The sequence below is a fragment of the Tetrahymena thermophila genome (assembly GCF_000189635.1).
Source record: "Tetrahymena thermophila SB210 genomic scaffold scf_8254106, whole genome shotgun sequence".
Lineage (NCBI taxonomy): Eukaryota > Ciliophora > Oligohymenophorea > Hymenostomatida > Tetrahymenidae > Tetrahymena > Tetrahymena thermophila.
The window spans coordinates 1-27,431 of NW_002476054.1; the positions used below are offsets into that span (position 1 = coordinate 1).

Genomic DNA, 27,431 nt, shown 5'->3' on the forward strand with positions numbered 1-27,431 from the left:
CCAACCCCAACCCCAACCCCAACCCCAACCCCAACCCCAACCCCAACCCCAACCCCAACCCCAACCCCAACCCCAACCCCAACCCCAACCCCAACCCCAACCCCAACCCCAACCCCAACCCCAACCCCAACCCCAACCCCAACCCCAACCCCAACCCCAACCCCAACCCCAACCCCAACCCCAACCCCAACCCCAACCCCCAACCCCAACCCCAACCCCAACCCCAACCCCAACCCCAACCCCAACCCCAACCCCAACCCCTATATCTTTTAATTAAAAACAATTTGAATTTTTAATTTACCTTAAATTAATTTTCTATTATTTAATTTAAAAATTTTTTTAATTTTAATTTAAAGTAAAAGAAAAAAATACAATATAATATTTTGTTTAGCTAGCTAAGAATTAGTCTTTAAAATTAATTTGAGAGACGCTAATTTCAAACTCAATATTAGCGAAGATATTAAACACTATTTATTAATAGTGTATGTTTATATATATTTTTTAATAATTAAAAACATTAATTTTTATAGATAATTTAAAAACCGCGAATAGATAATATTCCATATTAAAAAAGTTATTAAAATGGCTAACAGAGAAGATTTTAGATAGAAATTTAGAGAACTTGATGCTGTAGTTAATCAAGGTAACAAAAAAGAAAAAATGCAGATTGTTACTAACGAAAAAATGATTAATTCAAAAACAATACATATGAATTTAGAGGATCACACTATAGGTAACTTAATGAGAATGCATTTGCTTAAGAATAAAGAAGTAAAGTTTGCAGGGTATAAAGTTCCTCATCCTCTTGAGCCTAAGCTTGAGTTGAAAGTCTAAACAGTAAAAGATAATACAAATTAAATTTTGATAGATACTATTGATACTATTATGAGATAAGTCGAAACCATGTAAGATAGTTTTCTTCAGTAGGTTAGATTATGGGAGAATTGAATAAATTGAAAAAGATTCAGATCGTGTTATAAAATAATTATAAATATATCTATTGCATTTCTACTATTTTTTGTTAATCTTTTAAAAATCTAAAATTATTTTAATTTGAATTAATAAAAAGTTGAGAAAAAAAAAAAATTAATATGTATGTAGTAATAAGATTTTTATATTATTATTATTATTATTATTATTATTTTGATAAGATTTACAAAGAAAAAACTTTAATAGATAAATTTGATTTTACATTTTTTTTTATTAGTTTAAAAAATTTTTAAAATCATTTTTCAATTCAATTTAACCAATAATATTCACGTTACAAAATACTGTCTCACTTTTTTAATGAAAATATATTTTTTTAATAAATCTTACATCTTAAACTCATCTAAAATAATAATTTAATAAAATAATTTACAAAATAAATTATTTAGTTAACCAATTTGAAAAAAAAGAAGTTGCTTATTTGTACAGTAAAGTAACAAAAATTCTTTTTATTTTATTTGAAAATTTTGATTAATTATCTTTCAAACTTTTATTTGTCTATTCAAAAAAAAATTAATAATATTCTATTTTATTTAATTAAAATTTATAAATTATTTAGTGTTTGAAAAAAAAGATCTTTTTTTTAGATTAAATCAGTAGAACATAAATAAAATTTTTTGAGTATTAAATAGAATTTTCATGGATTTTATTAGTATTATTAATCTTTCAATTTATAATTTATTTTTTAAATTATGCTCATTCAAAAAGCATAAATTTTACCTTATAATTTATCAAAAAATATTGCTTTTGTTATGATTATTTTTAATAACAATGCATTTATTTTGAATTAAAATCCAATAAATTTGAAAAATAAAACAATTCCTTAAGCATTTATAGTTATTTTATAAACAAAAATTTAAGATTTACTTGACATTTTTATTAACTCTAATAAATTAAGATTATTTTTAGCTATATTTGATATAAAATTTTATATTTCAATGGATAGAAAATTTAAAATTACAAACAGCTTAGAATAAAGTTTATAAGAAAGAGCTACTTTGTGTTAAATCTTGAATATATTCTTAACTATTTAATTGAATAAATTATAAATAGATAGATAATCAAAATTTTGATTTATCAAAATATAATAATTATTTAAGTTTGCAAAATTAAAAACATAATATTTTTAACTAAAAATTTTTAATTTTTAAAGTTTAGAAATTAAAGTTAGATTCAGTTTTAATGTCAACAAAAAGATCTTTTACAAGCCTACTACCAGATCTTGTGTCTTTTCAAAAAATTGGGTCTGCTCAAGGATCTCCTAGGAATGCATATCCATAAGACTAGCAATAATTAAGCAAAACAAAAGTATAGCAAAAGGATTCTATCTTAAGATATGGATAAGTGATTGAAATATGTGGCATCAACTAAAATCATAAGGGCCTATTATATAGTAAAGGGTAAATTAAACACTATTTATACTAGATAAATTATAAAGAGCCTTTTTATAGGAGAAACATGCAAGCATAATTATTTTTAATGTAAAAGATGGACAGATAGAAATATATGCTTTGTAGAATCGAAGAATTTGAGTGATGTTTCGAATAAAAGAGAGTGTTTTTTTAGGATTCTTCCTAAAGGAACATTTTATATTCATGACGAATATTCAAAATCAAACGAGTAACTTATTTAAATTATTTTATTTGCCATTAAAATTAATCAAGTATTAAATATGCTTAAAAAGCCTTAAATATATTTACAAGTAGATTTAAGGATTCTAAAAAATTAAAAGATAGATAAAGAAATAAGCATAGTCTATAAAATAGTTCTAAAATCCAAGGAAATTTAAATTTAAATATTTTTATATGTATTAGGTAAGATAAACTTTTATTAGAAAGTAGACTTGCTAGGGAATTGAAAAATTATGAAAATTTAGTTATTCAAATGAATGGAACCGTTGTACATTTTGGCAGTGAAGTTATTCTTTAGCATTTGGATTCTGGTGAATACTTATATGGTACTTAAAAGTGTCCTGATGTACCTTCTGATTCCTTTAAGCTCAAAATAAAATCATAGTTAAAGAGCATGAACTTATTTAAAATAATTCCAACTAATTTTTATGATATTGAAGGGGATGAAGTTAGTTTAGGATAAGAAATCTACCTGATGCATGTTAAAACAGGATATTGTGTGGATGTCTTTAGGAAAAAATAAATTATTTATGATGAGCAATAGTATTAGGCATTTTAAAGCATAGAAGAATTTATTCAATTGAAAAGACCAACTAAAGGTGATAAACGATTTAGAGGTATATTAACAAATAGTAGAGACACTATTTGGTCTTTTAATTTAGTATTTAATCACGTAAACAATTAATTAATTATTTTTATGCTAAAATAATATTTATGAATTATAATTTTGAAAATTGATGAGATTTAAAAAAGGAATTTATTTTATTTTAATGGAATTATAATAGACATATAAAGATGATGATAATATTTATAACTTTGACTTAGTTTAAATAATACACAATAATAAAAATAGCATTTTATCTAAAAGCAATTTAGGCAATAAATTAATATTAAAGGAATAGGAGTAATCGTCTATAATACCTATTTATGACTCGATATTTGAAATTAGCAAAATTCAAAATAAATAAAATAAATTTTATTTAAGGCACTTTATTTCAGGAGAATTAATCACAATTAATAATAAGGACAATCCGAATGCCACTTCCTAAAATACAATATAAAATAAAAAAACTAAATAAATTAGTACTGAATAGAATCAAATTTAAGAAGTAAAGAATGAAAATGATATAGTTATTAAAAATAAAAATTAATCAATGTAATCATCATAGAATACAGCAAGAGATAAGAGTAAGCAAATTAATGAATATTATCATGATTAAGAAGAGAAGAAATTTGCTAAATTGGATTAAAATTTACCAGTTAACGATTAGTTTTAAATTAATATAAATGACAAAAAAATTTTTTCTGGTTTTAGTTCGTTATAAAGAAATAATGAATTGTATAAAGATAGTTAATAATAGCTAAAAAAATCAAATTTAACAGGAGCAAGTGATTCAGACTCCAAAAACAATAAATTAAAAAGGGAAAAAATATTTAAATAAGTTGTTAGTGGAGACTCAAGTCCAGCATAGAGCTAAACTAATTTAGATGAAACAGAATTAAAATAAATTGAAATAAATTAAGAACGAATATCAGAATAAGCTTCATTAGAATAAAGTCAAAGCTTTTAAGATTGCAAATTTTAGTCTTAAAGACTAAGTTTAGATGTGAACACTTAAATTTTAAGCAATTAGTTATAAGCAGTTAATCCTTTTAGAAGAAAAAGCTAATTAAATCTTTTAGAAATAACTAAAAATATCAACAAAAATTCTCTTTATGAATCTTAAAAGTAATATGCAGGCTAACAAGAAAGTCACGTATAAACTTAAGAACATCATAATAAATAAAGTTCTCCTAAATAAATTCATATAAAAAAGAAATATAGAGAAAGCGAAGGTACTAATAGCGACAATGCAGATGATGATGATGAAACATAAAATAAAATAGATTCTGAAAACATAAATAAATACCTTGGACATTAGCCAGCGTTAAAAAAGCAAAATTCTAATTAAAGTTAAAAGGGAAATATCGAAAAGCACATAAAATTTAGTTAATCTAGCAATAAACAACAAATTTATTTTCAAAATGAACCACTTTTCTTGCAAAAGAATGAAGAATAGCATATGCTTCAATTTAATACAAAAAGCAATGAAAATTTGGTGATTCCCTTGAAAACTATTAGTGATATGGAGTAATCTAATGTTTAACCAAATTATGAATTTATTTTAACTGAAAAAAACTCTTAATCTTTTTAGTAGTAAATCGAAATAAATTTAGTTTTAAGAAATGGTATTTCTATTTAGAAAAAGTAAGAATAATTATAAAGTTATAGCACTTATTATTACTTGAATTAAGATGAAAACAATTGTGATAATTCGCTTGACGAAGATATTAAAGAAAATCATAAAAATAATTTTATAAGTTATAATTAATATGAATAGCCAATACTTAGGTAGTCGCCTTGCTTTGTAAAATTTATTTATGAAAAATAAGAATTTATTGAATTTCATAATGATGAAGATCAAAGCAAATAAGCAGAAAATTAGTTACCTTAAATACCTAATCTAAAGAATTAAATCAGTTAAAGCAAAAAAAAGTTTCTTCAGCGTTAGTCAACTAGAAGTTATTCTTCTAAATTTAGTCTACCAAAATTTGAAAAACTTTCAAGCCTACCCAGTAGAAAAGCTCGTTTATCAAATTCAACTCTTCATTTTGAGACATCAATACAAGATATGGTTAAAAGGTAGTAAGAGTGTTAGGAAATTCTATGTGAGACAAGATAATGTGGTTTTGCTATTAAAAAAAGTAGAAGTGGATTTAGGATTGAAAAAATTCCACCATCTACAAAAAAGGTGATATTGTGGGCTCTATCAGTGAAAGAATAATTGTATTATTTTTGTTCTGCCCTTCATTGTACGCATGATAAAAATGTATTACATAAAAAAATTACCCATAAATGCATAAAATAGACAATAAAGTGCCTTCTAAGTATAAATTCTCCATTAGAAGATGATAATCAATACGAAGAAGATATGACTTAAGGGATAGGAGCAAGTATTAATAGGACAGATAGTAGCCAGAAAGTGTATACATCTCTTAATGGTAATCCTTTTCTTCAAGGTAGTGGATCATGTAAAAATAGCGAATATATTTATGATAGTTTAAAGCAAATTCAATGTATATTAATTGATACCAAAGTTGCATTCTTAATCGTTTATATACTTTATTCAATGGTTTACTCTCATAATGTATTTAGTTTGTTTGAAGATGATGAAATGAAATCTACATCACTCAAGTAGCTCCTTAGATTATGTTATGTTGTACTAAAGAATATTGTGAAAAATAATCAAAAAGCGAAGTTAATCATATGCTAGAACTTAGAAGTTTTTATTTATCATGCTTTTCAAATGCAGGATGAAAGCTAAATATAGCTCTTCCTAAGTGAATTGTTTTATGACAATTACAGGACTATTTCAGATTTAATATCGCCAAGCTCTATTTAAAATATTATTCAATAAATTTATAAATAAAAGCTACCTCATCCATTCCATTGCAAAATTTTGTCTGCAGTTACACAATGCAACAATATGGCTATATCAAGTAACTAAAATTGTATTATTGATTATTTCTTTAAAGCTAAAAGATTTCATCCTGCTTTTCATTTTGAGTTTATTACAGAAGAAAGTGATAATATTTTATAGTAATTGAATAAAACTGAAGAATCTTAATTAGATTCAAGCTAAAGTGCTGATTTAAATAAAAAATAAATATTTATCTAATGCATTGCTGATAAGGAATCTAATTTATCAAAAGTAATGAAAATATCTGAACTTTAAAGAATATCTTATGAAAATAATGATAACTAAAGAATGTTTAAATATTTTATAAGCTATATAGATCTTTTAGCAAATATTTGTTATAGCCGCAATAAAAATGGAAAAGAGTTAATAGAATCCATAATATCAATTGATTAAATTCTGTCATTGATAACATTAAATAGATCTATAATTTAAGGTTCACTAAAAACTCCTTTTATTAAATTGTTATAAAATGCTTATATCGATGTACCAAGCTCTTTTGTGGTAAATTTTAGTTAATTTTTTTATGATAAAAAAATTTTAAATAAATTTTTAGGTACCAAAGATATTAAAAGTCAGACAGTGGAATTTAGTTAAATTTTAATGTGGAATTAATTAATCGTCAAATAATAGGCACATATAAGAGAGTTCTAAAGTCCTCGATTATGTTTTTGAATTTTTTAACGTTTGTGATGAGCTTTCTAATGTAGACGATTCAATTAATCTAGAAATTTTAACTATGCTAGAAATATTTAAGTATTGAAAATAATTTTTTAAATTCACTTTAATGATATTTTTTATTTTACATTAAAAAAAAGAAAAATGATTGATTTAGGCATATAGTCTGATAATACATAAATAAATAATTTTATACCTACTTTGATTAATATTCTTAAAAGTAAAGCTGTATAAAAATCTAATGGCAGTAATTAATTTATTATTCATAAAGAAATTAAATAATATAATTAATTTATCTTATTATTTAATTGTTTAGTTTTAAGAAGCTAGAGATCTCTTGATTATAAAAAGCGTGGAAATGGATCAAGTATAATATCATCAGTTAATTTTTCTATTGTTTAAAAATGTAAGCAGCTTATAACAGATATCCTTCAAGAGTATTTAGGTGACAATTAATTTTATAATTTCAACATTTAAGAATAACCTGATTTTTATTTTTTTTAGATATCCAAATAAATATTCAGATAGGATAGATTCTGAAATAATTCAAAGAATACAATGAGGATCATACAGAAGAATCTAACTTTATGAATTAGATATCATAAGGATAATTTGAAAAAATTAATGAGTAACTAATTAATTTTGGATAAATCAATCATATTAATAGCTTTCTTAAAAAATTTTAAACATTAGTCAAATTTCAAAGAAGTGGAAAGATTTCTTTGACTACAATAATTTGCAAATCAAAGACACTCCTAATTCAAACTAAGAATTTCTTCATTATTTGGATGATATTGATATCACTCTGATGAAAGAGCTATTACAAAAAAATAATACCAGCATATTTGATTCTATACTTTTGCTTTTGAAAAGAGTTTTTTAATAAAAAAGAGAACTCTACCAAAATTTATAAAAAATTATCTTAGTTAAAGGAGGCTTAGCAGAATAAATTTCTAAAAATATTCCAAAATATAGATAGCAATTTGAGATACTAAAAGATTCCTATTTTTTAACGGAATTGAATAAGCCTCTTGAAGTTTAAGATGGTCCTTCAGCAAAAGCTGAAATTGGATTAGAATCATTTGTTAAGCTAAGGTCGTATAGTAGACATTTCTCTGACAAAAAAGAACTTCATACATCAGATTCTGTGTAAACAGATAGATAAACACCTGAAGTAAGGCCTATTATCAAAAGTAGCTTCAGTAATCTTAAAATTACTTTAGTGAGTAATTCAGATGCAGATTATTCAACAAGTTAAAATAAGAATACAAATAATAATATAGATATTGATTGGAAAAACTTTGGATTGACTGACACTAATTAGCATATAGCTTTAGACTTGCCACCCATGGTTTAGTAAAATAGTGATTATTTATCAATACCCATACGTAATAACAATAGGAGATTTAGTAATTTAAGCGAGGATAAAAGTAATCAAAGTAGTTATAGTATAGATAAAGATGTCAATAAAATGATTAATAAGTAAATTATGTTGCACGATGATGAAAAATGCCTTACACCTTAAAGCATTAAATTGAACTAAGATGATAATTAAAATAATCAATTCTTTGTTAAGGATAAAACAGCTTCAGGAAACAAAGATTTGGAAGAAGTGGATTTCAAAAGAGCCTCGTCTAACTCATCTGCTAACAATTCTAAAAAAATGAATATAAGTATAAGTCCACTTATGTTCCCATAGTTAAATAAAATTAAAAGCTTAGAAGGAATATAAGATTAATTAAAACTAGATTTTAAAGTAATGATAGTTAATTATTTTCCTTTTATTTTCTAATTAATTAATCAATTTTAAAAAAAAATATTTTATATTTAAATAAAAAGCAAACATCAATGAAAGAAGAAAGATAAAACTATGATGAATCTGGTGATAAAAAGTAAAAAGATGATGTTGAAGATTCTTTATCTAATCAAAGTATGACTTTTAACTTCAATAAAGGTGATGATACTGTTACTTCTAAACTAGGTGGAGCAGAACTATTTGAAAATAGAGAATTAAAAAAAGAAATATCTAATATCTAAAAAGGTAATGACTAGCAAAGCTTAGATTTTTTTAGTATCCAAGAAATTTAATCTTTACATTTTGGCATTAAAGAAGTTAACACAAATTTTTGCAATAGTAATCATAGTATTGGTAATGAAATAATTAACTAAAGTTTAAATACAAATGAAAATATATTGGCAGAAAATTAATAATTAAATAATTCTAAAGAATAAAACAATTAAATGAAATATTTATTTAAGATTCAGCTGGAAAACCAAAAAGATCATTCAGATTTATCACCAATAAATAAAAATAACGAAGATTATGAGGATTCGCCGATGTCAATTTATAATGAAAATTAATAGGCAGCAAAAAGGTAATAGTAATACTAAAATAATAAAAGGAAAAGTGGCTTTTACACTAATGAAAGCACATAGAAAGAATTTAAAAAAAATCCTCTTACAACTTTACCTCCCTCTATTATTTTAGAACAATCAGACTAATCTGAAATTACTAATATGGTTCATAGCAGATAAAATTCGATTTAATCTCCATTAAAATAGCATGAACCTATTTCTAAGCTAATAAATGATAAACTTAAGCTTAATATATCTGAAGTTAACACTTCTGAAGTAGAATCAGATAGCTAAAAATAAATATTTAACTAATAAATAAAGCTTAGATCTAAGGCTAATTATGAATTCATAATTACAGATTTAGTGTAATTAACTCATTTTATGAAGAACTATCCAAAACAAATAAAAGATTAACGCTTAGAAGAATCGTCTTAATTAGTTACAGATGACATTTTCAGTAATTAAAAATACGAAAGAGAGTTAAAAAATTTTATAAATGAGAGGGAATTAAATAATTTATTAATATAGAATCTCGTGAGATCACATGATTTACACCCAACTCTATTTTAGGTAAACTTATATTAAAATAAATAAAAATATATACACTGTCTATACTCATTAATTAAGACTAATTAATTTAAAATTTTAAAACTATAACTTGCCTTTATTTCTAATAAAAATTCCTTTTTTGATTAGTTAGATTGATTGATTAAGATTAAAATTTTAGAGTAATTATTTTTACTTTTTATTAATAGTTTTTAAGTTAATTAGACAAGAATTTTATTTCTTTAAAATCATAAATATTAATACAATAAATTTATGAGTTTTTAACTGTGATGATATGGAATAATCATGAAGCTAAAATGGAGTTACTTAAAGCTAAAAATATTGCATTTTCATAAATAGAACTTAATTTGGGAGCTTTAGAGTTTTTAAAGGAATTATACACAAATGTCAAGCCATTGTTATTAAATTAGTCAGAAATAATTAGAGTAACTTAGTCAGTTTTAAAAATTGTGAATAAAAATACCAATAATATCAATTTCTAAAGCAAATTAATATCATTTTTAAGAACTTTGATCATTCTTAATGATAATCCTATAAAAATTAACTAAGGAATTATTTATTAAGAAATTCAAAATAAATCATATAAAAATTTGTAAATTTTTGATTTGGAATTTTAAGAAGAAATACTCAATAATTTACCTAAATACATTTCAGAATATGAAAAGTCGTTTGATTAGTGTGCAACAACTTAAAAAATTAACATCCCAACATAAATTGCCTACATGATGTCTATATTCTCTTTATTTAGCATGCTTGTTGAAGGATAAAACGAAGTAAATCTTAGAAAAAGTATCAAGCTGCATCCACTCAAATTTTTAATTTCGATTATGGAAAAATGTAGTATTTGTACTCCTCTCAAAAAAGAAATTAGAACATATATAAATAGAGTTTACTACAATTAATAATACATATAAAATAAAAATAATCTACTCAACAAGCGTTAGCCTATATCTAAGGGGTTGGTTCAATCTTTTTCTTTATAATTTGAAGAAAATGATGAAAATAATTAATCTAAAAATAATTAAGAATTAAACATAAGTTTATAGCAAAATCAATCAAAAGGAAAAGATGGAGAAATTTTTAATGACTTAAAAGTTAATAATCAAAGAAGCAGTATAAAAGATGAAAGTACTGTAAATTCTATTTTGATAGAAAGTAATTCTGAAAGCATCACTCTAAATAAAAATATGTTATCCTCTCATTTATCAATAATACCTGAAGTACAAGAGCATGAGAGAAGAGGGAGCTCTCTTGGTAGTTTAATTTTTACTCCTGTTAGTAATTAAAATATATAGTCAGGCTTGTAAAATGAAATGCAATCACCAAAATTTCCTATTCATTAAAGCATTTTTAAATCAGTTTCATAGCTATAAGTTCTAAATGAACAAAATGAAGAAGAATAAAACTAAAAAGATAAATCTGATTCATAAGTTGAGAGTGTTGAATCAGATAGTGCTAGTAAGACAAATTCATAGCAGCCTAACTCATCAGAAAACTTAAAATCTCTTAACGATTTAAACATAATGCCAGATTAAATTGAAGATGATTTCAATCAAAATAAAATACTTGAAACAGTAAAAGAAAATTTTGATGGAGAACAAGAGTTATCATAGATAAATTTAGAGAAAAGATAAAAATAGATATGTAGTAATAAATAGAACTTCAAAAGATAAATGCAATCTAGCTTTTTTAATGAATATAATGTGAAAGAACAGTAGTCATTTTTACCAAATAAGAAGAGTATTTTTGAAAAGAATGGAATGCTTTTAGAAGTAATCAAAGATCTTGGCTGCATCTCAAACGATTTAAGTGAATATGTCTACCTTTTACAAAACAATTCATAATTTGAAAATGTAGAAATCAATAACTATATTAGACTTAAATATTATAAATCTTATGCTGTTCTTCATTTTAAAGAAATAGTATATTCATTGTTTTTTTTATTTGGAAATAAAAACTTCACAGAATTGTTAAAGAATCAACTTTAGTTTGTCTTAAAGCAAAAAGATAAATAAGAAAATCCTCATAGAATATTAATAAGCATAGTCAACTCTTTAATGCAGATTCTCAAGTTGAGCAACTATTTAAGCTAGCCTATTAAATAGATTATTAGAAAGCTTTATGAAATCATCAAAACTTTTGACTTTAAATCATTAAATCTATAGAATTTGAAATTCACAGAAAGTACAATTTACTAATCTCCACTCAGAGCAGCGTAAATTTAATTCAATTAATTCAATATTTTTTAAACAAATTTTTAAATAATAAATAATATAGAGAAATAAATGATAGTATGTTAATCAGCAGTATTAATAATACTATGCTCAATTAGAGTATTTGCCATACCCAAGAAATAAAGGGAGCATAATATGAAGCTTTAAAGTGGGTGATGCAAACGAATTAACAAAATGAAAATTAGGATAAATAATTGCTGAGTAATATAAAATCATTTATTAGGCTATATGATTAGAGTGGTAACGACCTTAAATAGTCCATTAACATAACAAAGAAAAGCAAATTATCAAAAAATTAATTATCTGAAGATATGAATGAAGTACTAAATAACTAGTTAAAATTCGAGCTTTATGTGTTAGATAACTCTAAGTCATTCTAAGATTACTTGAAGAAGTATATTTATTTTAACCAAAAAATACAAAATAAATTTATTAAAAATATTTTCAAACTAATCAGTGAAAGCGATAAACTTTTTTAAACTCATTGGGACGAAGACGACATAAATGATGATTAAATGTTAATTAAAAATATCAGTCATGATGCAATCTCCAAAAAAAAATTCATTTAAAGTATATTAGATACAGCTATATCAAATCAGCACCTTCCTGATGATTTACACATATTCTATCTTAATATTTTAATTAGGATGATTTAAGACTAAAATCCTTAAACAGACGTAGATTTTAATTTCATACTAATTATAAAAAATTTAATATCTTAATCTTTTAATGCTTGCTTGTTTTATTATAAAAGGGTATGATTAAAGAGATAGATACTTGGGATACTCCATATTGGAAAGGCAATAAAGAAAAAATAGAAAGTATGTAGACACTAGTTTATAACTAAGGAGGAGCAAAGTTAATATGCAATTTATTGAAGTAGCCTAACTTAGAGTAAAGACTAGGTTTGGTTTCTCATATCTTGCAATTCGGTATAAGTCTTCTGATTGGAGGACACAGAAAGATTTAAAATAGAATCTTAACTAACATGAAAGAAGATCTTGATAATATGATCTTAATTAATATCAACACTCTAATATAAAAGATAGGTACATTTATTCATATTCTTTACAGTTAATAACGATATCGTTTTTGTAGGTAAAATCATATACAGATTTTCTAAGGAACAACTACGTGAAAAATCTATCCCTTAAATTAATTTATCTGATACTCATGATTATTATGATAGTGTTTCTTAAATTATGGTAAGAAAAAATACAAAAAATCCTGATGATTACAAGGAAGACTAATTTAAGGCTCTTTGCATTCAAGTAATGAAAAGAATATTTAGATTCCTTTAACTATGCTGTGAGAGTTCTAATATTGACATGAAAGATTATATGAGATAACAGACATTCATAGACAATAGACCGAAATCCAATTCTCTTAATTTTATAATAATTGCAACTGAAATTAATAGAGAATTTCTTAAAATAATTAATAAGGTAAATTTAATCTAAAAAAAAAAAATAATTTAATTTTTTAAATAAAAGAATGTTGTTGAGATACCTATCATTATTTCTGAGTTTTTAATTGAAGTTGCTCAAGTACCATGCTTATAAAATCAAATATCTCTTTGCTAAACTTCTTATTTTGAAGACATATCTTTATTATCCCAATTTATTGAAGTAAATAAATAAATCAATTAAATTTTCTTAGTAATGAATTTGATTTAATAAAAAGTAAGTGGAAGAAAAAACAAAGACTTTAATTTCATTTAACTCTTAATAACCTGAAGAAGAGATCAATTTATTAGATTTGTATAGCAAGGTATTCATTTATTCGATTTTATTTCTAAAGATAAAATTAATTATTAAGAAATTATTTAAAATTTCTTCAAATAAAATAATTAATTTTAAAAAATTTTTTAAAGGCTATTTAAACTGCTTTAGTTGTATTTGAAGGAAACGACCCTTAAATTTATGAAGAAGTGATGAGTAAAATATCCGTAGAATTCATGTAAATCATAGTTAATAAAAGACTTAAGCTAATGAAAGTGGAGAACGTACAACAATTGAAAGCTTATATTTAAACTCATGAGATTAGAGGATACTATGATAAGCATGTGGTAGAAATATTTAATGTTTTGATAATAATTAAAAGGTGCTAGGAGTATGATGCAAATGTAAAAGACAGATTTTATACAAACATTCTAAAAGAATAAGAAATACTTGAGTGCCTTAACTCCAAAATTGCTACTATAGAAATATACCATTAGAAAAAATTTAAACAAATCTATTTACCATTAGTTCCTTTGTATAACTTTTTATCTGATATAACTAAAGAAAAAATTATGAAGAATGTAAACCGTTAAAGCTAAAGAGATAAAATTATTGATTTGTTATCTCATTAAAGCGTTGTATTTGATGAAATGAATCATAACTATTAGCTAAGCAAGAATAAAGTTCCTGCTACAGGAGACAATGTATAGCTGATTTAAACTATCATTACTTATTTCAGTCTCTTCCTTAATATGTACTTGGCTATGTCAGCTATGATTTAAATTGATCCAGAACTTGGAATGAATTTAAAATTTCATCATTATGAAACTAAACATAACATCTTCTCTCTTGTCTTCCTATTTTTCATACTAGTTACAACTTTCATCTTTTTTACTGCAATAAATTAAGTTCCACCTAAAATAAATTTTTAAGAAAATTTTTGGAATCGATTTTTATTACTGTGTAAAAATGATTAAGCACCATATCTGTTTGTGCTTATGTTGAGTTCTATTTTATCTTTGATAATTCACCCAAAATATATAGTTCTGAGCTTACCTTACTCATTTGTAATTTTTTTTCTTAAAAATTTAAATATCAATAAATCCATTTATAAAAATAGAACATAAATTATTTATTTATTTATTTATTTTAAAAAAGAGCAAATTAAAGCTAGTTTAAGGTGTTGTGGAGAATTTATACCAAGCTCTTTTTATTCAAAGGAAATAGTTGGTGCTTGTTAGCTTTTTAGGTGTTCTTTTCTTATATATTTTTAGCGTACTATCTTTCAATAACTATTACTAAGAACTTTATAGCAGTGATGAAATTGTAAATGATGAAAAAACATGCAATTCTATGCTTTCTTGTATGATTACTCTCACTCTTTCAGGAGTGGTTGGAAATAGCAACACTCACTGGGAGTTTTCAACATTTATTACTGACACAGTTTATTTTGTATTCATGTCAATTTTGTTTACTAACATCATTAGTGGTATAATGACAGACACATTTGCTGAAATGAGAGATAAAAGAAATTTTATAGAATCAGATAAAAAAAATAGATGCTATATTTGCGGAATTGAAAGAGCAACAGTAATTAATTTTTTTTCATTAACTCAAATATTATTTAATTTTTAAAATAATTTATTAATTTATTTAGCTTGAAAAGAAAGATCTAATTTTTGAAGAACACATTAAGAAACATAATTTATGGGAATATTTGTTCTATATTTAAAGTATAATTTTAAAAGAAGAAACTGAATACACTGGAATAGAATCAATAATAAAAGATAAGCTGAAGAAAGACGACATTACTTGGATACCAAATAATACTAGTTTAAATACTTGAATATTTAAAAAATAAAAAATATTTATAAAAAAACAAAAATATAAAATTGATATTAAAAATAAATGTAAATATTTATAAAAATTTTATAAACAAAAATTATTTCAATAAATTTAATTTGTGCTAAATGCAAAAATAAATTTTGAATTAAATCGTTTTTTACAATTTTAAATTGAACACATGTTATTATTTACAAGGAAGAAATAAATTAAATTTAGTTTTCTTTTTTTTTTATATTAAAATTTAATATTTTGCATTGAAGTAACAATAAAGAATACTGGAATAGTTTAATTTCAATGATAGAATTGACAAAATAAAAATAAATTTTTATGTCTGTCTTGATTCTATCTAGATATGGAAAATAAGAAATTTTCTATTTAGATTATTGATAAAGAAAGGAGAGATCTGCTTAAAAGTTAGTTAATTTAATAGAAAAATTGAAGAAAAAGGAAAATTTGAGATGATTATTCAACAATTTGCTATTAAAAGTATATGCAGATAATCCAATAAACATATAATTTTTTTCAAAATTTAATAATATTTTTGTCAAAACAAAAGTAAGCGCTTTGAATAACTTAAGATATAAAGAAAATAATTATGGAAGGAGAAGGATTAAATGCCAAGGCTCTTAATGATGCTCTTATGAAAGAAGACGAGGTAAGATATTAATATTAAAATCATTTTAACAAAAAAAGAAATAAAAATGATAATTTTGCTTTTATTTAGTTTGCTATTTTGTTAAAAGTTAATATTTCTAATTACTTATTATAAATTAATAAAGTGGGCCAAGGCTATCATTTTTGATCAAAATTTAAATATAATTACTCATAAAAACTGCCCTGCTTCAGTTGAAGAATTGAGACCTTATTTAACTGCATTTGACTCTCGTGATAATACCATCGGAGCAGGTATTTAATATTTTAGGATTAGTGTTGAATTTTTTGAATAATTTCATACATCAAGTTTTTAGAAAAAGTAAAATAAATATAACTAGCTAGCTTTAGGTTTGTTTATAAATATAAAAGGGACTTAAGATTTTGTTTAAGCAAACAAATTAAAAAAAATATAATTTATAAAATCGTAATGAAAGCTTGGATTATTCAAGTTGCGATATGATTAAAATATTTTTCTGAAATTTTATAATATGTGCATTTACTAAAGTGTTTTAAAATTATTACTAGGATTTGAATTATTAGGTGAACACTATGACGTTCATAGATTCCACCCTCCTCTTGTTTATGGCAGAAGAGGTGATGCTGATGTTGGTGAAGGTATCTCTCTTGCTAAAGTAATTTTGCATTTATTTTATAATTTTATTATTTCATAAATTTAATGAAGCTCAAAGAATAATAAATATATTAATAAGTTTATGCAATTTAAAAAAATAAAATTAGGGTTTCTCTAAGAAGGCAAACTCTAATATTTACTTGCTCATCACTTACGAATTACCAATCATCTCTGCTAGAGCTGTTCCCTAACAAATCAACTTCTTCAACAATCACAGTAAGCATTTTATTTATACTTTATGTTATTTTGATTAGGAGTTAACAATTTGTATTATTTTTTCTATTATTCAAGAGATTCTTTAATCCTAGGAAATATCATGTAAATGCATGAATGCATTCATGTATTTTTAGAAAACAGTTTACATTAAATTATAATCATTAATTAATATTTTATAATTATTACTAATTAGTTGGAGAACTCGAACAAGCATAATGAAGCAAATTAATATATATGTATGTACTTGTTTATAAACTTAGATACTTTTTTAAACTTAGAGTAATTTTTAATCTAGGATTTCAATGAATGTTGTTGTTACTTAAGATTATTCTGTTTGTTTTTATCAACGATATATATTTGTGAATGATTTTTTTAAATTTAAATAAATAAAATATTTAATTAATTAATTTTATCATTTTGTTCAAAAATTATTTTATAATTAATTTATTAATGAGTTGTAAAAATTTAAGAAAATTGATTTATTAATATGTTCTAAACAAACAATTTATAAAAATATAAATTAATTTAAAAAAATATCTAATTTTTGAAAAGAGTTTAATAATATATTGGATAAAAATTAGAGAGAGTGAGATATTTATTTAAAAAATAGAAATTATAAAAATTTATTAAATAAATTACAAAAAAGAAAATAAGTAGTCAAATAGAAAAAAATAAAATTTCTGAAATCAGATATGATTGTTTGTTTTGTTTGTAAGATATAAAAAATAAATATATATATTAGATAGAGATTTGATTAAATAAATATGAGAGGTCATTTTTTATTGGGCAAAATAATTAATTATTCATTCATTTATTGTAATGTGAAGTAATGCTAAACGCTGTTATTGTTATTGTTGGTTGTTGTAGTTAACTTAGTTTTTTTATACCTATTTGCTATTTTTAAATATAATAATAGAGGAAGGATCTTAATATATTAATTCAATAAAGAAGTAATTTTCAATAACACTCATCATACATATTAAGGAAATCGCATTAATTTCAATTGTAGAGATTTTATATATTTAGTTATTATTATTTTTATCTTGTTTGTTGTCAAAACTGCTTCAATAGTTTTGCTTTGCTTAGTTTTGTTTTGGGATTGCAATTTATTTCATTTTCAATTCTAGTTCTAATTAGTGTTTTCAAAGCGGTTATTGTTGCTATTATTGCTATTGTTGCTACCGTTGTTGTTGTTTCTCTAATTGTTATATCTATTGTTATTATTGAAATTATTGTTGTTGAACTTCTAATTTCCATCTTGGTTATTTTAATTAGTTCTGAAATTAGTCTTGTTTTCATAGTTATTATTGTTGCCTCCTCTGTTGTTATTATAATTATTATTGTTGTTGTTGTTACCGCCATTATTGTTTCTGAAATTTCCTTATTGATTATTGTTATTGTAATTTCTATTATTGTTATTATTACGATAATTGTTGTTTCCTGTTGTTTCAGGTCTATTCTATCCTTCATTATCCTTACGTTCATAATAAAAGTCTTTGCCATAAACCTAGTTACTATTGTCATTGCTATTGTTGTAATTGCTTCTATTATTGGTGTTGTTGTAATTACTATTCCTGTTGTTTTGGTAATTATTGTTTCCATTTCTATTAAAGTTATTTCCATTATTGCCATTATTATTAAAGTTTCCTCTACTTTGATTATTGTAATTATTACCATTGTTGTTGTTATTATTGTAGTTGTTTCTGCGCTAATTGTTATTGTTGTTGAATCTGTTATTGTTATTGTTATTATTAGGGTTGAAGTTTCTTTTCGATTTGTATGGCTAAGTATTTGGTCTGTATTATTAAGCATCGTTACCAAAAGTCTCCTTATCAAGTTAACGTTAGTGCATCAATTATTCCTTTGTAATTCCTTCAGATTTTGATACATATGTTTAATCGAAGAAATCGTCGTCTTTTGAGTATAATTTTTTAGTTTGATCTTACTAAGATTCTCTATTTTTAATTTCATTGTTAAACTTTTAAGTAAGCTTTTCAAAATCAAATCCATCATTGTTAGCTGATTCAGAAGTCTTAACTGATGTAGTGTTTGTGCTTATAGCAGAGGTAGAAACAACAGTAGTAGTTTATTATTAAACTGTATTACTTACTTAAGTAGTTTATGAAACGGAAGGAGAAGTAGATACTATGTTGGGAGGAGGTGCGTTTGTAGCTCCTAATGCATTGTTGCTGTTAGTTTCGATTTTTTCGATATCTTATCCCTTGAATGAAATGTAGTCGTACACAGTAGCTGATGGAAGTATTTCATTGCCTGGTTTTCTTCCTTCAGTACCGAAAGAGACAACATTTTTTAAGGCAATCGTAGAATTAGCTGTATCAATCTTAAAAATTTCACCTTCATAACGTATTTTTGATTTTGTGATAATTTAAATCTTCTTTGAAAGCATTTGAACTGCGTCCATTTTATTATACCCTTACTTTTGTCTTTGAACTTAAGATGAAAATACTGAGAGTGTTTGTTAATTTGTTTCTTTTTCTAAATTGCTTTTCCTTTCTTTTTAAAAGATAGAATGAACTTTTTATTTATTAATATTTATTTATTTATTTTTTCTCTGAAATTAAATTGAAATTAAATAAAGTAAATTTTTTCCTTTTCCCTTCTTGTTTCTAATTGTAGAGATTTAGTTTTATGAACACTAATTAAAAAAATATATATAAATATTTATGCGTGTGTGTATGTGTCTGTGTGTATATATATTTATATGAATATGCGACTATTCATTTCTTTATGATAATATAATCTAAACAATTCAATAAATCAATCACATTGAAATTAAATAAATGAATGAAATAATTAAGTAAAATAATCATAAAAACTTTTTTATATTAATTTTCCAATTTTTCTTCTTTTTTTCCTGCTCTCAGATTTATTTAATTTTTATAGAATCTCCTCTTAATTAATTATCTATTCTGATTCTTTATTTATCATCTTAATTTGCTAAAGTTCTTTTTTATTTTTCAATTAAATTCAAATATTTCTCCTCCTAATAAACAAACAAACAAACTAAGTAAATAAATAAATAATCGTGAATAATCAGAAGACACTTTTAATCTTTAAAGCAAAATTAACTATTTATTACTTTCTAATAAATATTCTATTATTTTTTTTAAATTTAATTTAATTTTCTAAAATTTATTTAATTGAAGAATATTTAGAGGCTTATAGTAATTATATTTTAAAGATAATAACATAGTTAGAATAAAAAAAGGTAAGCACACATAATCATACACACATACACATACAAATATTAATTATTTAATTTAATAATCACTCTATTTTCAAAAATTTATTTAAGTAATCCTTAATAGCTTTAACTGAAACAATAATTTTTAAGGGTATTAAGCTCAACATAGCTGTGGTCCTTGCAGTCTATTTAATAAATAAATATATGTTTAAAATTGAATTAGAATTTTTTTAGTTTAAAATGTTAAATATTTAAATAGACAAGATTAAAATTATATTTTTTTACCTCCCTTGTAATTTTTGTTACTAAAGGAATCCAGAATACAATATATATACAAACTAGTAGCACCATAAAGCAAATAAAGATTGTAACTCTAGTTGTTTAGTTAGAAGATATCTGACTGCTAATATCTTATAAGAAAGAATTTACTAATGACCTTTGTAGGTTCCTTATATACATGTCTTGCATGGTATCTTTAAAAGTTATATTTGAAATAATTTAGAACTGACTTAAATGCAACAAAAAAAAATAGAAATTAGACTTACTTATTTCTATAGCAGAGTTTATTGATAGTATATTTGCTATTCTAAGTTTTCTTACGTCTGATATCCCTTGCACTGGTATTAGATTACTATCAGGTTTATTTTCTTCAGCTGGGAATGTCTGTGATGCATCATTAGCAAAGTTTTGATAAAGTGTAATCAAATATCTTATATTTTCAAAGTGTCTAATTGTTCCAGGACCCATTCCCTTTATATTTTTGATAATTTAAATAGAGTCGTTAATATTTATTTTTATATGATTAAATCAAAAATTAAAGAGTCTATTAAATTAGCTAGATGCAATAAATTATAATTTTTATTTACCTCTTAAACTATACCGACAGCAAATTTTGCACAATCAGTTGCTTTCTAAAGATTTAAACTTTCCATCACAGTACAAGCATTAAGATCATTAATACTTTCAAAATAATTGTTATATGTACTAGTATGTGATCCAATATTTTTTGCATGTTCCTAATTTAATCAAAAATAAGTAAATTGGTAAGCTACAAAGTACTCTAAATTTGATATTTTAGAATTGCTCTTAAAGAAAAAATAAAGAATGATTGTAATAATAAAAGAAAGATTGAATTACAGTATGGATATTTGTATTAATGTCATTGAGCTATTAAAGTGCTACTTGGATTAAATTTGCTCCATTTCCTAGATTAATATTGAATGTTTAATCTATGAAAAACTTCCTCAAGGCATTATTAATATATGTATAGTAAGGCTCTGCTTAACACGTATAATTAAATTCGGTGACTAACGAGCTAAGAGAAGACTATAAACTTGTACTTACAAAATATGTTGCAATAAAGTAACTTTCTAAGAGAAGTAAACTAAGTAAAAATTTTATAATGAAATTTCTCTTCTCGATACTTTCAAATTTGAATTTTCTTTTCTTTCTTTTTCTTCCAATTCCATAATCTCCACCATCTTCATCCTCAACAACCAAGTCATCTTTACATATAAAAATATAAAATAGTTTAATTCTTTTATAAAATTTAAAAATTTTAATACCCATTTCGCTAACATTATCATCTTCTCCCATTTGCATTCCATTTTAAAATTGTTCACATCTAGAAAACAAAAGCTATATATTTTGTATAAATAAAATGTAACTCAACTTTAATATTAATGAAAAAGTAAGTGATCTCATTTCAATCCAGTTAATTAATTAGGCATTTCATAAAAAATATAATTTTTACCTTTACTTATGCAACTGGTATTTCTAAAAACAACTTAAGTACAGACTCTTGATTTTTATTTACAAATGAAAAAATTGGAGCTATGCAAATAAAGCTTAAAACAACTACAACTATAGAGACAATTAGATAAGTAACAAATAGAGAGTTTTTCGAACTTATGTAACTATTAAGATCTTATGCATAATAATTTGAAGACTAAAATAACGATTGCTAGAAATCATTAAGGCCATTATATTCTATAAAAAATATTTCTGGATAGAGAGTGCTTGTATAATCAGGAATTTTTAAATTTACCAAATTTAAGCTTTTAGAAATATACTAATTGGTTAATAAAAAATATTAATTAACACAAATTTAGTCTAATAATTAATGTAAATTATTTAAAAGATGAAGTATTATTCTCATAAAAATAATTTAATTTCATAAAAAGCTTTAAAAATTTATAAAAAAATAACAAAAAAACTCAAATATTATAAATTAATTTAGGCTTATTAAAAATTAAAAAAAAAAAATTTACTTAATATGTAGCCTGATTCATGTCAGTCTATTGAGTGCTTATTTATCCAGATTAAGAATTGTATAAATTAATAGTAGCAGAGTTAAAGAATTCTTTTTAAGCACTTCCCATATTGGAAGAATTGTCTACAATATATTGCTGTAAAGTTTAAAGTTCATTTATTGTATTATCGAGGTCTGTTTAATCAATAGTTAAATCAGTAATAGGAGGTAACAAGCCTAATCTTATTAACTCGTAATTAGCAATTTTAAAAAGTATTCTTTGTACATCTGCTTATCTTAAATTGCTCTAAAAATTTGTAAAAATAATATTTTTCAAAACAAACTCATTAAATAAATATAGAATAATTACTTATGATATAACTTTGTACTATGAATTTATAGAGTCAAAAAGAGACTGAGATTAAACATAATTCAAGATTGCCAAAATACCTAATATTACAAGTAAGACTACTCCAGACCATTTAAATACTTCCAAACTGTTATTTTGTGAAGCTTTGTTTTCAGATAAAAATTATACAAGCTTTTATTTATTTTTAAATGCATTTGACTCACCTGGACCACTACTTTCGTTTTCGAGTTCGTCTAATTTGGATCCTTTGATCATGTCATTTTTTACTTAATTTTTTAATTAATTAAAAATAAACTCTTGATTTCATTAATAATTTATTCTTCATACAATTATCAAATTTTTTGTCATGCTCTTCCTCTTCTTCTTCTTCATCTTCCATTTCATCTCTCCTCATTTCATCGACATCCAAGAATTGGCCTCTAACCAGCCTAACTGTTCTAATACCTTTGGCATATTCAACGTTCATCTTTTACATATCTTCTTCATCTTGCTTATCTTTTTCTCTATTCGATTAATCAATTTAGTATGTTGAGAAATTAATAGCAATTTCATTATTAGTAGCAGCTTCTTTGGGTGAATCTTTATTATTTAATAAGATTATTATAATAGAAATTTAAAAAATCATTTTACGCTAGATATGAGAATCTTTTACTGAGCTATTCTAGTTCAAATTGTTTACATTGCTCATAATAATATTGGCATTATATTCTCCACAAAATTAGTGATTTTCATAATCATATTTCAATACAAATTTATTTATATTTTGAGGATTTAATTTCGATCTTCCTGTTGTCAACAAATTGTTATTTTGCTCAGGTTATCTCAGTGTTTCGTTTCCCACTTATTTTTTTTAAATAATTAATGATTTAATCCTGAAAAAAATATAAATAAAATTACTTTAGTCTGTTGCTTACTTATTTTCATTAACTTACTTTTCAAATCTAACTTCATATCCTTGCAAACCTAATCCACCTCTGAACACTATTTCTTTGATCTGAACATTATACAACTCTATATAAAAAAAATTAAATTAGATTTTCTATCTTCTTTACTAACTATTTACATTATTCCTCTGAATTTCCTATATCTATATGGATATCATATCCACCTTTTGCTTAAAATTCTTTAGTGTGTAAGCTAAATTCAGGTATTAAATCAGTGATGCTTGGTTTTTTCTTATTTAATATTCCCAAACTTAAATCAAATAAAGTAATACAGTCTAATTATAATAAATTATGTTAATAAATATTCCTTTCCTTAATTAAAAATTACTTGATGTTATGTTTACTATTTCAAACTCTCCTTTTGTAATAATCATAAAGCCAATGAGCTTAAAGTACTTTTCAATTCTAATAGAAGCAATAAACTAAGTGCCATGTATATAGCTTGGTACATACTTTTTAAATTACCATTAATTAAAAAAACTGATAAAACTAAATTTTCTATGATTACTCTGACATACATATAAGATGGGAATATATACCCGTTTTTGGCTTTTCCAAACAACAACCTTTCTCTGTTTAGTACTTTAGATTCTAAATGATGAAGATAGTCTTCTAAAAATGAATCATGATGGTCAGCAAATACTTAAGGCATAATCAAGTTTACTTTTCTGTCTATTAATAATAAAAAATTTATTAAATTCATTCTAATATAAAAAAGTTTCATATATACTTATAAGCTCTGATTTTGAATAACCAAAATACATAGCAGCAGTCTAATTTAATCCAGATATTCTCGCAAATGAAACCTTTTATTTATTAGATATAAAATATTTTTTAAAATTGCTTGCATTTTTATATTTATATATTTTATTTTACATCTTCTGCAGAAACTGAAATTAGACCTGTTGATTCATTTTAAAATTCATTTATATTATTCGTTGTCTTGCTGCGATCTACATTTGTTGATTAAGCTGATTTTAGTCTTTATTATTAAATTGTTATTTAAATAGTTTCTAAATAAAATATAATACTTTTAAATGACTTCGTATGCTTAATCTTTATCATTCAAAACATCAAGTAAATATCTTGCATATGTTCTTAATTAATTTGGAGAAATATCGGAATTTAATTTCATTTGCTTTTTCCAACTCTCTTTTACTAAGTTATTAGCATAATTAAGTTTGATACCAATTTCATAAACTCTAGATAAATCTGGAGTATCTTCAGAGAGTTAAGACCAAAAATCTATATGAAGCATTGTTGATTACTCTATGTTAAGCATGATTTCTTTCATGGCATTATCTGCAGTTATTTCATTGGCAGATTCTTAGTTTGCGTTAGTATTTTTTCTTGCCTCAAGCATGGAGTCTTCAATTAATTTTTTATATCTGAAAATCATAAATTATTCATCAAGATAGGGTTTTTCTTGTTAAGCAATATCAAGCTCTGATAAAGATTGTTAAGTACTCTTCATTTTATCTAACAGGAAGAGAGCGTGATTAACTCTAAGTTGGGTGCATCCGGGGAATCTAATTCAAATATAATATTTAGAATGAATTATAATTTAATTAAAAATTACCTTGTTAAGGCAAGTACAAATATTCTTTCTATTAAGTAAACTAAGACAACGAACTTTTCTTTTATTTCATCATCAAATTAACCAGCCCTTGCATCTTTTTTATTTCAGGGAATTAATTTCAATAAATATTAAAGCTCAAAATAATTTACTTTTAATAAACTTTTTGATTTTTTTTTAGTTCATATTTTTCGCTTAGCATGGACAATCATCTCTATTGCAAATAGTTCTATGGTAATCCACGAAACCATCTAAAATGGCTGCCATATTTCTATCAGTATCTATGATAAAATTAATAAATTTTTGTATTAATTATAATTTTTATTGATCGTATTTTACTGTAGTAGTTTAAGCACCTGGTCAAATATAAAATTTAACTGACTGCTTAATTCAGAGAATCAAATTTGTTTGAATCTACCATCATTAAATCATATCTATATTCCCTTCTCATAAACACAATAAAAACTAAAAATGGTAAACCAATCAACCATATGTAAACAACACCCCTAAAATTAGTAAAGACCATGATCTATATTTTTCAAAATTAAATTTAGATTGACAATCAAACAATAAAATAAAATTAATACTTATCCGAATATTAGAATAAGAGTTGTCCAAAATATACAAGCTATTTGAGAGTTAATCACTTTGTTATACATGTAGTTAAGTATATTTGATGATTTGTTAAAGGTCAAAAATAAGTCAAGTGTGCATAATGTAATGAATATGATAACCAAAATGAGTAGGTCTGTTGTATCTAGGAAAGTAAAACTAACTACAAGTATTGTCTTGAAGAAAAGTAGCTTGACATCTTCCCTTCCTGATAATCTATAAATAAATGATAATAAAAAATATTTTTATTTAAATGAAATAATAAAAAACAAACATACTTTAGAAGAGTTCTGTTTGGCTGATACCTTGATTCAAAATTAGTTAGGGTGATTAAATATACTATGCAGAAAAGAACGATAGCACTGACTAATCCAAAAAATGAATGAAGTAAATTATTTCCTGAATAGCATTATTAATCTTAGAATATCTTGTGTGTTTCTGAGCCATTTATCATTCTGCAACGCATTGGTGATAAAAACAAGTCAAACATGGGTAAATAGAGAAATGATAAGCTTAGTTAGCAAAAGATCTTTATTGAAAAATATTATTTAAATTTTATTTATTTTGATAAACATTACCTTGATAATTGATAAAGCACCAGACAATCCTGATATGCCATTCTTAATTTTGATAGATACATACAGTATAAGAATGAGTAAACAACCAAAGATACCTATTATTACATACATTCCAACTATCATCTAACTAAAGCTGTTAAAGTAAGGCACTAATAAAAAGTAACTAAAGAACTTTTGCAAATCGTCTGCTACACTCATTACAATCCATAAATTAACTATCTGTAATAAAAAAATGATTTTAATTCAAATTATTTAGAAAAAAATTATTTCAAGATTTTATCTACTTCAACATCAACTGAAAAATAAAAAAAAGACTATTATTTGAAAATTTAATAAATTTTAAATTCTATGTATCTGCTATTTTTTTAAACTAGCAATCTTTTAATTAAGTAAGTAGTTAAATTATTGAGTTGGTAGAAATAATTTTTTATATGTATGAAATTTAAATAAGTACATCTGTAGTAAAATACCAATATAAGATCTAAAATGTCTCAATCAGCACAAATATTATATAAATTAGTATTGAGAATTGCTCTGTCTAGTTTATCACGTAATAAAGCACTTCGAATATTACATTTCTAAGAGAGCTCTGCATCTTTTCGAGAGCACTTTTTTCATCATCATATTATATTGAGTTCATTTCTCACAAATTCCACTATTAAATTCTTTTTCTTTACTAATTTTATTTTTAAAATGAATTGAATTTAAGTCTCTGAGATAAACAATTAATTTTATTTTTGCAGATTTGCTTATGTAAATGATTTTATCGTTTATTTTTTCAATTATTAAATGATATATTTTTTATAATTTTTGTATCGAAATAGCTTTAATAAATTGAGTGTATTTCAACATTATCTC

At 23.8% G+C, this 27,431-nt stretch overlaps 5 protein-coding genes across 5 annotated transcripts; 3 read left to right on the forward strand and 2 right to left on the reverse strand. All coding sequences in view use genetic code 6, as the record gives it.

Moving 5' to 3' along the window:
* Positions 1 to 396: 396 nt before the first annotated feature.
* Positions 397 to 948, forward strand: TTHERM_001093489 (DNA-directed RNA polymerase II 13.3 kDa proteinRPB11; the record flags this gene model as incomplete). Its single annotated transcript, XM_012800519.1, has 1 exon — positions 397 to 948. A coding segment is annotated over one exon (552 nt), but the record flags the coding sequence as incomplete, so codon positions are not given.
* Positions 949 to 2,169: 1,221 nt separating this feature from the next.
* TTHERM_01093490 (MIR domain protein) lies at positions 2,170 to 15,537 on the forward strand (the record flags this gene model as incomplete). The annotated part of the gene is made up of 20 exons (XM_001030346.2): positions 2,170 to 2,387; positions 2,476 to 2,607; positions 2,802 to 3,291; positions 3,404 to 6,640; positions 6,693 to 6,892; positions 6,955 to 7,061; positions 7,131 to 7,259; positions 7,319 to 7,442; positions 7,508 to 8,570; positions 8,654 to 9,739; positions 9,925 to 11,951; positions 12,014 to 12,364; positions 12,428 to 12,647; positions 12,725 to 13,019; positions 13,069 to 13,415; positions 13,464 to 13,598; positions 13,654 to 13,740; positions 13,844 to 14,758; positions 14,850 to 15,281; positions 15,349 to 15,537. The coding sequence occupies 20 exons, from the start codon at positions 2,170 to 2,172 to the stop codon at positions 15,535 to 15,537; spliced, it is 11,784 nt and encodes a 3,927-aa protein (XP_001030346.2).
* Positions 15,538 to 16,131: 594 nt separating this feature from the next.
* On the forward strand, positions 16,132 to 17,256 carry TTHERM_01093500 (hypothetical protein; the record flags this gene model as incomplete). Its single annotated transcript, XM_001030347.3, has 5 exons — positions 16,132 to 16,191; positions 16,316 to 16,442; positions 16,716 to 16,822; positions 16,929 to 17,037; positions 17,231 to 17,256. The coding sequence occupies 5 exons, from the start codon at positions 16,132 to 16,134 to the stop codon at positions 17,254 to 17,256; spliced, it is 429 nt and encodes a 142-aa protein (XP_001030347.1).
* Positions 17,257 to 18,154: 898 nt separating this feature from the next.
* TTHERM_01093510 (Scd6-like-Sm domain protein) lies at positions 18,155 to 19,459 on the reverse strand (the record flags this gene model as incomplete). Its single annotated transcript, XM_001030348.3, has 1 exon — positions 18,155 to 19,459. One exon carries the CDS (start codon positions 19,457 to 19,459, stop codon positions 18,155 to 18,157), a length of 1,305 nt encoding a protein of 434 aa, XP_001030348.3.
* Positions 19,460 to 19,918: 459 nt separating this feature from the next.
* TTHERM_01093520 (PAS domain S-box protein) lies at positions 19,919 to 27,213 on the reverse strand (the record flags this gene model as incomplete). Its single annotated transcript, XM_001030349.2, has 26 exons — positions 19,919 to 20,427; positions 20,528 to 20,652; positions 20,679 to 20,715; positions 20,788 to 20,992; positions 21,109 to 21,258; positions 21,380 to 21,747; positions 21,808 to 21,880; positions 21,996 to 22,313; positions 22,513 to 22,800; positions 22,864 to 23,129; positions 23,191 to 23,442; positions 23,494 to 23,703; positions 23,761 to 23,874; positions 23,927 to 24,082; positions 24,136 to 24,259; positions 24,316 to 24,479; positions 24,538 to 24,613; positions 24,684 to 24,789; positions 24,839 to 25,336; positions 25,387 to 25,480; positions 25,536 to 25,664; positions 25,723 to 25,912; positions 25,971 to 26,211; positions 26,274 to 26,524; positions 26,574 to 26,792; positions 27,028 to 27,213. 26 exons carry the CDS (start codon positions 27,211 to 27,213, stop codon positions 19,919 to 19,921), a joined length of 5,349 nt encoding a protein of 1,782 aa, XP_001030349.2.
* Between the last annotated feature and the right edge of the window lie 218 nt (positions 27,214 to 27,431).